The sequence below is a fragment of the Rhinichthys klamathensis genome, unplaced genomic scaffold, assembly GCF_029890125.1.
Source record: "Rhinichthys klamathensis goyatoka isolate OS25496 unplaced genomic scaffold, OSU_Roscu_1.1 h1tg000133l_1, whole genome shotgun sequence".
In the NCBI taxonomy this organism is placed as follows: Eukaryota; Metazoa; Chordata; class Actinopteri; order Cypriniformes; family Leuciscidae; genus Rhinichthys; species Rhinichthys klamathensis.
In genome coordinates this window covers 2,962,702-2,976,029 of record NW_026606668.1, presented here as the reverse complement: position 1 = coordinate 2,976,029, position 13,328 = coordinate 2,962,702, and the positions used below count along the sequence as shown (strand labels likewise).

Genomic DNA, 13,328 nt, shown 5'->3' with positions numbered 1-13,328 from the left:
CTATATGATATAAAAGATTAAATATTAAATAATCACTTCATTAAATGCATCAATCACCATCGCTGTATTATATCTGTAAATTGAACTCTAAATAAGTTTAACACAGAATGTCAAGGCTTTGTTTTGTCCACAGAATTATAGGGCAAGGTTTACTAAATTCATATTTGAGAAACAAAGGCATCTACATGTGATATTATTGTTTCATTTAATTTTATTTACTTAGAATGTTAATATTACGAAGCAAAAATGTCAAATTTGCTTGGACTTGGGCTAATTTATGTGTTTTAATAAAGCACACTTAAGTTTATTGAAGAAAATAATTGGCACTGAAAGAGAAAAACAATGTTGTTGAAGAAATTGTATTATTTATTATTTTATTATAAGCATTGTCCATTTATTGTTTATTTAATACATTGTGTGTTTAGAGATTAGCATTATTTGAAAGGACACTAAAATAATTCTGACATGTAATGACATGGCTGTGCAGTGCTGGGTGTAATCTAGGACCACTCAACCACTGCACTAGATGTATATAGAAAGTAAACTGGAAAATAAATTTACAATCAATTAGTTTAGATTTTGATACAGTGCACTTGGACAACTTTCATTGCCATCTAACTACGCGCAACCACTGCACGTTAGTATCGTTCTGTTTGAACAGAAAAAAATCTTTCGTGTACATAAGTTGGTGAATAATTTCAATGCTTATTAAGAGACAGCTTATTTCAATAATTTACAAAAAGTATCAAATCAAAATGGCCAGAAATGGCCCTGCTATTTGTGACATATATCTGTTGTGATAATGGTTGTTTAGCATGTTTAGATCTTGTCTGCCAAAAAGGGAAGATTTTAAACGTGAAGTTTATTGACTAGTTATATCTTCGTATGGTAATGCATTATTACATATTTCTCAGTATTGCTCTAAAATAAAAAGTAGAAACATTAATATTTAACATGCTTGGTGGTAAAGACATACACAATGTCACATTTCAGTCCTGCAGTCGTCCATGACCTTTCAGTCAAACAACATTTTGCTGGCCTCCACAAAAAACCCCCAGCATTTTAAAGTGATTTTTTTTTTACTTATTTGCTCCAAAACAAAACTGTCTTAGAGAAACTCCATAGTCCGTAGTCATAAATCAGCTCATATCACCCAATAAACCCCAGGTTCAGTAGATGTCGGGTCACATGAGCATTCTGTTTGGCTCATCTACCTCCTCTCTGACCCTGCAGTAAAACCTTTCAGCTCGTTCTTGTTCTTTAGTAGAGGAAGTCTTCTCCAGTGGCTGAGGGTTCTTCGGGTTTCTTAGTCTGTATTTTAGGCAGATGTATTTTACTGGAGGCTACTACAAGAATGTTAGCTCCATGTGTTACAGCGCTGGCAACGCACAACCAGAAGGAGAAGCCAAGATTCTCCTCAAGGATCACAAGGGTAAAAAGGCTCTCACGGTAGTTAGCCACATGTTTCGTGAGCTGATGGCACTGAATTGCTGCAAGGAAACACGCAAAGCCCATTGCACTAAACAGAGCTGAGAGAAGAGATTCAAAAAGATTTTACAAGTGTATGATTAGAAACTGAAAAAAGCAGTGATTCACAATTTGTTATGGTTGATATTGTTGATTTAATAGGGTTTATTATCCATGAGGTGTAAAACATTGTATCTTAGATTTTGTATTATGTTGACTTACCTGCAATGAAATTCCAGAGGTAGATGCCAAAAGGTCCTTTGATAGATTGATAAGGAACTTTTCTGGCATTATATATACAGAAAGCTAAACTGAGCACTGCAAAGCCAATAGCAGTGAAAAGGAAGAAGATAATGATCATGTGAAGACCACTGTTGATTTTTTTGATGAGTTTTGGGAAAACTGCAGAATTTGTGAGAAAGAGAGAGAGAGATCAGGATTCACAAAATTGGACTTATACTTAAAAAAGCATCTGTACAGATACTGCGTAACAGTATAGGCTCTATCTATTTATCTATCTATCTATCTATCTATCTATCTATCTATCTATCTATCTATCTATCTATCTATCTATCTATCTATCTATCTATCTATCTATCTATCTATCTATCTATCTATCTATCTATCTATCTATCTATCTATCATTCAAATATTGCATTTATTCAATCAAAAGTAAAAGTGTATGTGTAATGTAAAATTACAGTAAAATCTGTAATATTGTGAAATAGTATAATAAAAAATTTAAATTATTTTATTGTAATATATTTTAAAGTGTAATTTCTTTTGATGGCAAAGCTGATTTTTTTTAGCAGCCATACTTCGGTCTTCAGTCTCACATGATGCTTCAGAAATCATTCTAATATGCTGATTCCCTATTATTATCAATGTTGAAAACAGTTGTGGCTTAATATTTTATGGAAACTGTGAAAATTTTTTATAAAAAAGTTTTTTCCCCCCATTATATTATATTTATATTTTTACACATACACAAGTTTCCAAGATTCTTAGAGTTCAAAAGAAAAGCATTTATTTTAAATAGAAATAGTTTGTAACATAAATGTCTTTTTCTATTTTTTTTATCAATTTAAAAATGTAATACTTAAATAATTTGTAACAAAAGTAGGCTTATTAATAATAAAAAAGACAATAATATCAACAAAACAACAACTAGAGATAAAAACTAAATTCAAAGACCTGTTCTAAGCTATACATTAAATAAATGTGATTCATTATAATATATGTGTACAGAGCTCGAATGTTTAATCAGAAGGGAATCTATCTAATCAATCAACACGTTAGTGCTCTTACTGTATATTTTAGAGCGGCGGATTCCGAGCCCGCATCTCCGTGTTTTCCCGCCCTGAAAGAGGCCATAGTAAATGTGTCCCGTGAACTGCTCGAGCTCTAGACTAGACGCGTTCACCAGATCTACTCCTGTCTGACACAATGTGGTTCCGGTGACCCAGCGCTCGGTGGACAGTGCCACGACCAGAAGTACCACAGAACCGATGCTGAGTATAGAAGCGAAGGAGAACACTATCTGTTTCCAGAGAGTTGGCATTTCACTAACCCCATTCCTCCTATAAAAAGCAAGACGTAACACGACTCCGCGAGGGGTCCACCTCTCCTCGCTACTGCGCGAGCCAACTCTGCTGTAACGTACGGAGTGCGCTACCGTGCGCAAATAGCCTACCGATTGGCAACATGTTTACGGTAAGTTTGCAACACTAAAAACTAAAACACAATGGAACTAAACTGAAGTAACGCGAGATAGACTGCGATAGGGAAAGAGCAGGAAACCAGATATAAAGCGGTCAGATGGATCTCATTTACCACCTAACGAAACCTTATACAGTTTACTTGCCTTCGCTTGGTTTGGTTGCCAGAGCGCGCGCGTGTGCCCGTACACACACAGAGTGTGGGAATTATTACGGGTTATAATTTTTTGCGGCGAAATTTCGTGAAGTTCATCTAGCGCAAACGAACTGTCAAGTCTTGTAGCCACACACGTAAATCAATCAACCAGCTGTAACAAGGATTTTTATTGGATGTCCTTTGCTATAACAATTAATCAAATAGCGATGGCTCGGCTCCTTTACATTCAAATCTATAGGTCATACATTAAATCATTAAATGTCAGTTCAGCCAAGACTCTATTGGGTCACTGAGCACTGAAATAAAGAAAAGAAAGGGGAGGGTTTGATAGGAAGGTCACTGGAATTGTACAGCAATGGACTAATGACTTGAAATACGAACCTGAAATAGGAACATGATATTTGTTTCATTTGGTGCAGAATTCGGGATCCCATAAAAGAACCAAGCCTTTACTTTGTCAGTTGGAACAGTCTTAAACAGACTTCAGCACCACGGACAGCAGTCTTGCCAGTCCTCTTTGGTTCAGGACCATGGACAGCTCAGCTCGTTCAAGAGCTCTGTGCTGCCCTGTAAACAGTGTGGATCTCCGCCACTAGAGGGGGATACCTTACCGTTTCATTGAGGTGAGCTCTGTGCCATTTAATTAAAGGGTTCCTGTTATGCTTTTCCACTTTAGTTAGTGTCTGTGTAATGTTGCTATTTGAGCATAAAAAGATCTGCAAGGTTACAAAGCTCAAAGTCCATAGGGAGATATTTTATTTAACAGAATCCCCTTTTCAAGAACTAAAACTTATTTTATAAACACTGTTCCTGAACATTATAACCCAAACGTTTATCTGTGCGCTGCACATTTTATGGAGAACAGCTTGTGTAAGCCCTCGCTTTTGTAAGATAGTTCACTGCTCCTTAGGAGAATTAACCATGGTTTAGTGATCGATTACTGTGTGTATTACCTTAGTTTTCCGACAAATATCACGATTAAATGGTGGATAACATCGTATCTAAAATGTATAAGAAAATTACAAAAAACATACCACTCTGAAATGTCCTTTAAAATCTGTGCTTGCAAAGTCTGTGCATGAAATCCGTTCTGCATGATTCTCTAATGTTTGTTAACATTGTCAGGGTCTGAATCGGGCTCAAATTAGTTATAATTCGACGCTACCCTCAATACTTACACTAATTAGAAGAACTCGCAGTTATTGAGGGATGCATAGGACATTTTCCGAACATGCGCTAAGTGCTGCCAATCACAAAACACTGTGCCAGCTGACCAATCACAGCACATTTCGTATTTCGGAAGGAGGGGCTTCATCGAAAACTACATGTTCGAGACAGACTGGGGAGAGAGGTGCTGTAATAATGTAAAACATGTGAAAAATAATGTATTTTTTGAACAATCTAGCATGAAAACATATTCTAATACACCCCAAAAACAAAATCAAGACATCGTAAAAGGGCATAATAATTAGACCCATTTAAAGGATAGGCCTATGCTTGTGACAAAACCAGCATTTCTTAAAATTTTACATAAATGTACTGTAACTACTACATATAACCTAGTTATACTACATATAATCCGTCCTTCGGATGAGATGTTAAACTGAGGTCCTGACTCTCTGTGGTCATTAAAAAACCTAGGATGTCCTTCGGAAAAAGAGTAGGGGTGTAACCCCGGCATCCTGGCCAAATTTGTCCATTGGCCTCTGTCCATCATGGCCTTCTAATCATCCCCATATATACTGATTGGCTTCATCACTCTGCCTCCTCTCCACCAATAAGCTGGTGTGTGTTGGGCGTTCTGGCGCACTATGGCTGCCGTTGGATCATCGCCATGGTGCTGTACATTGGTGGTGGTTGAGGAGATTCGACCTTCCATGTGTAAAAAGCACTTTGACTACCTAGAAATATACTGCGCTATATACTGTAAATGTAACAAATTATTATTATTATTATATAAAACACAAATAAAATACTAGTATGCATATCAATCTTCCTATTAAATCTTATGTTATTATTGGTTTCAGTATTTCTAATCTTCATGCAATTTTGTCTGCTCATCCCTCATTTTTATCTTTTATATGAATAAAAAATATTCACATAAACAAACACAAAACAAAACTGAGTAAACATGCTTGATTTTGACTTGTTGATCAGTCTTTTAAATTTTAAAGATGTTAACATTTTTTATCTGATGTTATTACTATTTCTATTCAGTATGGCTGATGCTGAGAGAAAGAAAGGTTACAGGGTTCTTGAGGCATGTCTCAAAACATGTCTTCAATCTACATTGAAATGTATTGATGAAAACTGCTTGTGAAGAACACCAATTGGCTGCATAAACAAAATGTTAGTTTTAGTGTCAGGCGCATATACAATATATGTTCCTGTGTGGTTAAAGAGTCTTGTCATATTGATTGAAGAATGGAGGCATATTGACCAGCTAAATTGCAGCGATGCTCATTGAGGCAACTGTGAATATCAAATGACTACTGTTGTGGTTTTGGACAGGCTTATAGACTTAATGCATTCTGGAATGTTTTAAATGTTTATAATGCAGTTATGATTGGACATGAGTTATGTCAGGTGCCTTTATTAATGTAAAATATCTTTTTCTATGTAATCTTGATAACTTTTTCTGCTCTGTTCCACCCATTTTTTAAAAACATTTTTTATTTATCATTTTCTGCTCAATCTAACTTAACTCATATCAATCTAACTCTCTACTTCCTGTTTTACTAAATCAACTATTTCTCTTTAGTTCTCACCTTCACATTATGCTCTTTCCTCTTTATCCGTCTATTTTTGTCTTCTTCCCAACACCAATAAGCTTAATGAGATTCAAAGTGCTCTGTAACCCAGTTAATCAGATTCATCGTTTTGATTACACACTCAGTTTAGCATCTTAACATTTCTTAATCTCTTTGTTTTTCTGTAAAACAGTCAGACGTATTGCATACATTTCAGATTGACTCTGTTGCTGTCCGCATTAGAGTTCTCACAGATCAGTTAGAAATGCATTTCCTGTCATGTCTGACTATAGCATGAAATTGCCCTCTAAAAGATACCATGAGAGTTTATGCATCACAAGACATTAAGATCTTCAACTGATTAACAGATTGTGAACATGGTGTTTTGGAAGAGATGTTATTAATCTGTGAACAGATCAGGGAGGGGCAACTCCAGTCCTGGAGAGCCACTGTTCTGGAGAATTTAGCTCCATTAGTCAAATTCTAATGACAGTGTTCCTCCAGGACCGGAGTTGACAGTATATTCTGTAACTTACACTGTAGTGGTTTGCTCTTCTGCACTCTATGTGGCCAAAACACACACACAGACAGACACACACACACACACACACACACACACACACACACACACACACACACACACACACACACACACACACACACACACACACACACACACACACACACACACACACACACACAGACAGACAGACTGGGGAGAGAGGTGCTGTAATAATGTAAAACATGTGAAAAATAATGTATTTTTTGAACAATCTAGCATGAAAACATATTCTAATACACCCCAAAAACAAAATCAAGACATCGTAAAAGGGCATAATAATTAGACCCATTTAAAGGATAGGCCTATGCTTGTGACAAAACCAGCATTTCTTAAAATTTTACATAAATGTACTGTAACTACTACATATAACCTAGTTATACTACATATAATCCGTCCTTCGGATGAGATGTTAAACTGAGGTCCTGACTCTCTGTGGTCATTCAAAATCCCAGGATGTCCTTCGGAAAAAGAGTAGGGGTGTACTCTATGTGGCCAAAACACACACACACACACAGACACAGACACACACACACACACACACACACACACACACACACACACACACACACACACACACAAAAAACCCTACTGTAGTCTGTGGACAAAACAAAACAAAACCAAACAAAACCACTGCACTCTGTGGACAAAACAAAACAAAATAAAACCAAACAAATCCACTGCACTCTGTGGACAAAACAAAACCAAACAAACCCACTGCACTCTGTGGACAAAACCAAACAAATCCACTGCACTCTGTGGACAAAACCAAACAAATCCACTGCACTCTGTGGACAAAACACAACAAAACCAAACAAATCCACTGCACTCTGTGGACAAAACAAAACCAAACAAATCCACTGCACTCTGTCGACAAAGCTAAATAAAACCAAACAAATCCACTGCACTCTGTGGACAAAATAAAACAAAACAAATCCACTGCACTCTGTGGACACAACAGTGCAGTGAACAAAACAAAACAAAACAAAACAAATCCACTGGATTCTGTGGACAAAACAAAACAAAACAAATCCACTGCACTCTGTGGACAAAACAAAACAAATCCACTGCACTCAGTGGACAAAACAAAACCAAACAAATCCACTGCACTCTGTGAACAAAACAAAACAAATCCACTGCACTCGGTAAACAAAACAAATCCACTGCACTCAGTGGACAAAACAAAACAAATCCACTGCACTCTGTGGACAAAATAATACCAAACAAATCCGCACTCTGTGGACAAAACCAAACAAATCCACTGCACTCTGTGGACAAAACCAAACAAATCCACTGCACTCTGTGGGCAAAACAAAACCAAACAAATCCACTGCACTCTGTGGACAAAACAAAACCAAACAAATCCACTGCACTCTGTGGACAAAATAAAACAAAACAAATCCACTGCACTCTGTGGACACAACAGTGCAGTGAACAAAACAAAACAAAACAAAACAAAACAAATCCACTGGATTCTGTGGACAAAACAAAACAAAACAAATCCACTGCACTCTGTGGACAAAACAAAACCAAACAAATCCACTGCACTCTGTGGACAAAACAAAACAAATCCACTGCACTCTGTGGATAAAACAAAACAAATCCACTGTACTCGGTAAACAAAACAAATCCACTGCACTCAGTGGACAAAACAAAACAAATCCACTGCACTCTGTGGACAAAACAATACCAAACAAATCCACTGCACTCTGTGGACAATACAAAACAAAACAAATCCACTGCACTCTGTGGACAAAACAAAACAAATCCACTGCACTCTGTGGACAAAACAAAACCAAAATAATCACTTTACTCAGTCAACAGAACAAAAACAAAAAAATCCAGTAGAACAAAACAAACCAAATCCACTGCACTCTGTGGACAAAACAAAACCAAACAAATCCACTGAACTCTGTGGACACAACAAAACCAAAACATTCACTTTACTCTGTGAATGAACAAAAAAAGAACAAAAACAAAAACAAAAAAATCCAGTAGAACAAAACAAATCCACTGCACTCTCTGGACAAAATAAAAACCAAAGAAATCGACTGCACTGTGTGGAAAAAAACATTATAAAACAAATCCACTACACTCTGTGGACAAAACAAAACCAAACAAATCCACTGCACTCTGTGGACAAAACCAAACAAATCCAATGCACTCTCTGGACAAAACCACACAAATCCACTGCACTCTATGGACAAAACAAAACCAAAAGAATCACTTTACTCAGTGAACAAAACAGAACAAAAACAAAAAATCCAGTAGAACAAAACAAAACAAATCCACTGTTCTCTGTGGACAAAACAAATCTACTGCATTCCATGGACAAAACAAAACAAAACAAAACAAAGCAAATCCACTCACTCTGTAGACAAAACAAAACAAATCCACTGCACTCTGTAGACAAAACCAAACAAATCCACTGCACTCTGTGGACAAAACCAAACAAATCCATTGCACTCTCTGGACAAAACCAAACAAATCCACTGCACTCTGTGGACAAAACCAAACAAATCCAATGCACTCTCTGGACAAAACCAAACAAATCCAATGCACTCTCTGGACAAAACCACACAAATCCACTGCACTCTATGGACAAAACAAAACCAAAAGAATCACTTTACTCAGTGAACAAAACAGAACAAAAACAAAAAATCCAGTAGAACAAAACAAAACAAATCCACTGTTCTCTGTGGACAAAACAAATCTACTGCATTCCATGGACAAAACAAAACAAAACAAAGCAAATCCACTCACTCTGTAGACAAAACAAAACAAATCCACTGCACTCTGTAGACAAAACAAAACAAATCCACTGCACTCTGTGGACAAAACAAAACAAAACAAATCCACTGCACTCTGTGAACAAAATACAACAAAAACAAAATCCAGTAGAACAGATAACAAAAACTATTTTTTATTATTTCCTTATTTGCTTATAGTTCAGCTTTCATACACAAAAGAAAGTCATACATGGGTTTTTATATCCATATGGGTATATGGACTGACCTATTCCTTTTTGTCAGGCTCATGTCAGTTTAGGGTATGCACTTATACAATATTAAAAAGGACAAAGTTAAAATGGTCCACAAAAGCAAAGTACTCTCAATGTGTAGACATACAGCAACACTTAAAAAGCACCACAAAACCCACCCTACCACACACCAATCATACTATTATGGATTGAAGACCCTAATGGTCACTTGGTTGAGTAGATGAGGTTGTCTGTACGGTCAGCAAAAATCCAGTGGACAAACTTCATTAGGTTGGCATCTTAGTCCATTAGACTACTCTCGATTTCAGTCTGCGTTGTTCTAAAAGGCCTTTTTAATACTGATAAATCTTATTCTAGAATGGTGCAGTAAAGCATTTGAGCTTAAAACTAGTCTATCTATCTATCTATCTATCTATCTATCTATCTATCTATCTATCTATCTATCTATCTATCTATCTATCTATCTATCTATCTATCTATCTATCTATCTATCTATCTATCTATCTATCTATCTATCTATCTATCTATCTATATCTATCTATCTATCTATCTATCATATATCTATCTATCTATCTATCTATCTATCATATATCTATCTATCTATCTATCTATCTATCTATCTATCTATCTATCTATCTATCTATCTATCTATCTATCTATCTATCTATATCTATCTATCTATCTATCTATCTATCTATCTATCTATCTATCTATCTATCTATCTATCTATCTATCTATCTATCTATCTATCTATCTATCTATATCTATATTTTTTTTTGGGGGGGGGGGGGACAAACAGAATATAAAAGGACACTGTTTCTGTTTAAAATGGCAAAGTGATCATATGTCCATAAAAGAAGGAATGAGTCACTTCTGAAAAGAAAGACCAGTGAGTCAGCATCTCTATCTCTCACAAACAGCCTGCAGATGATGAGTAAGGACCTATCGGTATCAAAAACCTGCTTTGATTCATGAATAATTGATCAAACACAAAGTAGCTACACTCACACAACATACATGCCCACTGCATAACAAGCATCAGCCTACAGGTGTCGTAGGAGGTTTGTCACAATAAAATGAGAAAGCAAAAGTACTTGAAGGTTTGAAAAGCCAACATATCCACCAGGTTGCCATAATTGTGTTAGAAGACAAACAATATCAGAAACAAAGTATGCGTGTGTCTGTTTACGATGAACACACATGCGCGCGCACACTCCTGTCCTGTTAAGATTTCTGATGCAGCAGACAGCACGTCATCATTGAAGAGCTGCAACATTTTAAACTCTATCGATTAACATGTGCATGAGAGGGCAGGCAGAGCAATAAGTTTTAAATTCATGTCAGTGGTCTCTCGCAACACAGAGATGACTGAGCTGCTGAACTGCAGCAAGAGACGTGACACCGTCCAAAATCCTCCACTTAAGATAATGAAAATTGCAATTTGTCCTCTTAACAAGGGCAGTTCTAATTCAAAATCTGTTTGGATTTCCTGTAAGCACACGTCAGCTGGACTGGGTGATGTCCAGCACCGGTATACCAAAAACCTTTGGTCAAAACAACCTTCATATTGGCAGCTGGGAAACATAGTCAGAGAGAGATAGAGTATGGCAAGCCAGTTTAACATTATCAATTTTTTTTGCCACTGACTTCTATGGTTTCTGTAGATCAGATATCACTTATTCACTTCTGAAAAGTATGTATTACAACTGTTACTGGCACCTATTCAGGTTTACTAAGTATTCATTAAGTATTATTAAAGCTACAATCTGTAATTTTTTCGCCTCAAGGGGTCGCTAACCTCTTACAATAACAAAGGCGTAGATTGATGTAAATGAGCGTGGAATCATGGAACTTGTCATCATGTCGATGGATTTAGCGTTAATAATGTTGAGGGGAAATAATGTTTATGTTCAAGTGCTGAATTACTCATACAGGTCAGTTTATTTGACGAATTAAACTTGTGAGGTAACGCAACGCTGTTTCCCTTGGTCTAACATTACACTATCATACTAAACTGCATTTGTGTGAGTTGAAAGTTATAATGTTGTTCAATGTGTTACAGTTTGTTGGCTGTATGAGACTAGCTAGATCAACATTACAATGACATACGGATCACATTCTAACATTTCATCATGTTGAGCTATATAACATTGATTTGTTTTATGTAAATTATGCTCACCTGTCTGATAAAGTACATGCAAGAGTGACGCTTGTCAAGTCGTGAAGCTCTGTCAAGTCAAAGTTAGTCGTGGACGTGGAGCTCTCGGCATCTCGAAAACGCCACGCCGATATTGATCCTCGTTTTATTTCTCCCTTTGTCCAAAAGTCTGTTTGCGATGGTCCGTAATGTTTGACTGAAACAACAACAGCGTTAGTGTGCTGCTAGACGTAATGCAGTTGTCCATGTCTGTCACCATGGTTATGGTAGTACAAGCAGAAACCAGGGATCACACGGATTATCATTGACAGGCGACAAGTGACAAGGGACGGGCACTATTTAAAATGATGAATTTCTCTGAATTTACAAATTCTTGGGAACATTTAGGATAATGCAAGTACACAATTAAAAGAAATATATAACACTGTGCAAGTGTTTTTTGGATATTTTGATATAAAATTATCACATATTGTACCTTTAAGATTTTAATATAGCTATAAAGTTGCAAATCTGACTACATATGACAAATACAAAGCATTTGCAATTAGTGATATAAGAAGTACTACTAGTAAGAATGATAGATGAATAATAAGGAATGGAAAAACTGAAACTGTATACCTAATGAATAGTTAAGAGTAAAATCGGAATAAACAACAACAATTTGAATTAAGTTTTAAGGCCACTTACACACTGCCGATAAAATTCGGTTGTCAGTAGGGCTGACTTCTAATAGTCGAGGATTCGACGATTCGATTCGGAGAGGTCTGATTCGACTATGAACCTCATAGTCGAATAGTAGGCAAGTGTTATGAGGGGTGTGACGTTATTATATAACCGTGAGACCGACGGTTATAGGTGAACACCGTCATTAGAACTCTATAACCGCCAAAACCGTGCTATTAAAATATTTTTTACAAAAATTTTTTATCATAGAGAATGTTTAAATACTAATATCATCTTACGAGGGAAACGGAGGCGGAGTTAGTGGTGCGATCGGAGGCTGCTACTGCTGAAGATGATTCGGGAGAGGTCTGTGCACCTACCGATCAGAGCGCGCGCTGACACGGAGTAAAGCCTTGTTTATACTCGACGCGTCCGCACGAGCGCGAAGGTGCGGACGGCAAAAAAAATGACGCGTTGGGTGCGCAAGCCCGGCAAGACCCCATTTCGCTTGGCTGTGTGCACAGCTTTTTTTGTAACAGCGCGCGCGACGCCGCATCCGAGGATGAACGACTTCAAGCTGAATCTGCCCGAGCATGTAGGCTATACGTCTCACCGCACCGGCACGCAGTTTGCGCGTCTAAAGTGCAAAGTTCATTGCAAAGTTTTGTTGTTAAGGTTTTATTTACTGTGTGTGATTTATTTAAAACAAAGCACGTTCATTGCAATGTTTTTTTTTGTGTGTGTTAAGGATTCATTTAATGGAAAGCACATTCACTTCTAGTTGTCTTGCTGTTCATTTTAAATAAACGTAGAGCGAGTTGTCCTATAACAGACGAACAGTTATTCAACCGAACG

General features: G+C 36.9%; 1 protein-coding gene across 1 annotated transcript; it reads right to left on the bottom strand.

The window, feature by feature from the left end:
* Positions 1–1,260: 1,260 nt before the first annotated feature.
* On the bottom strand, positions 1,261–3,479 carry clrn2 (clarin 2). The gene is made up of 3 exons (XM_056256761.1): positions 2,776–3,479; positions 1,690–1,869; positions 1,261–1,529 (listed from the first exon to the last, which is right to left on the bottom strand). Exons 1-3 carry the CDS (start codon positions 3,026–3,028, stop codon positions 1,261–1,263), a joined length of 702 nt encoding a protein of 233 aa, XP_056112736.1. The 5' UTR covers positions 3,029–3,479.
* Positions 3,480–13,328: the final 9,849 nt, after the last annotated feature.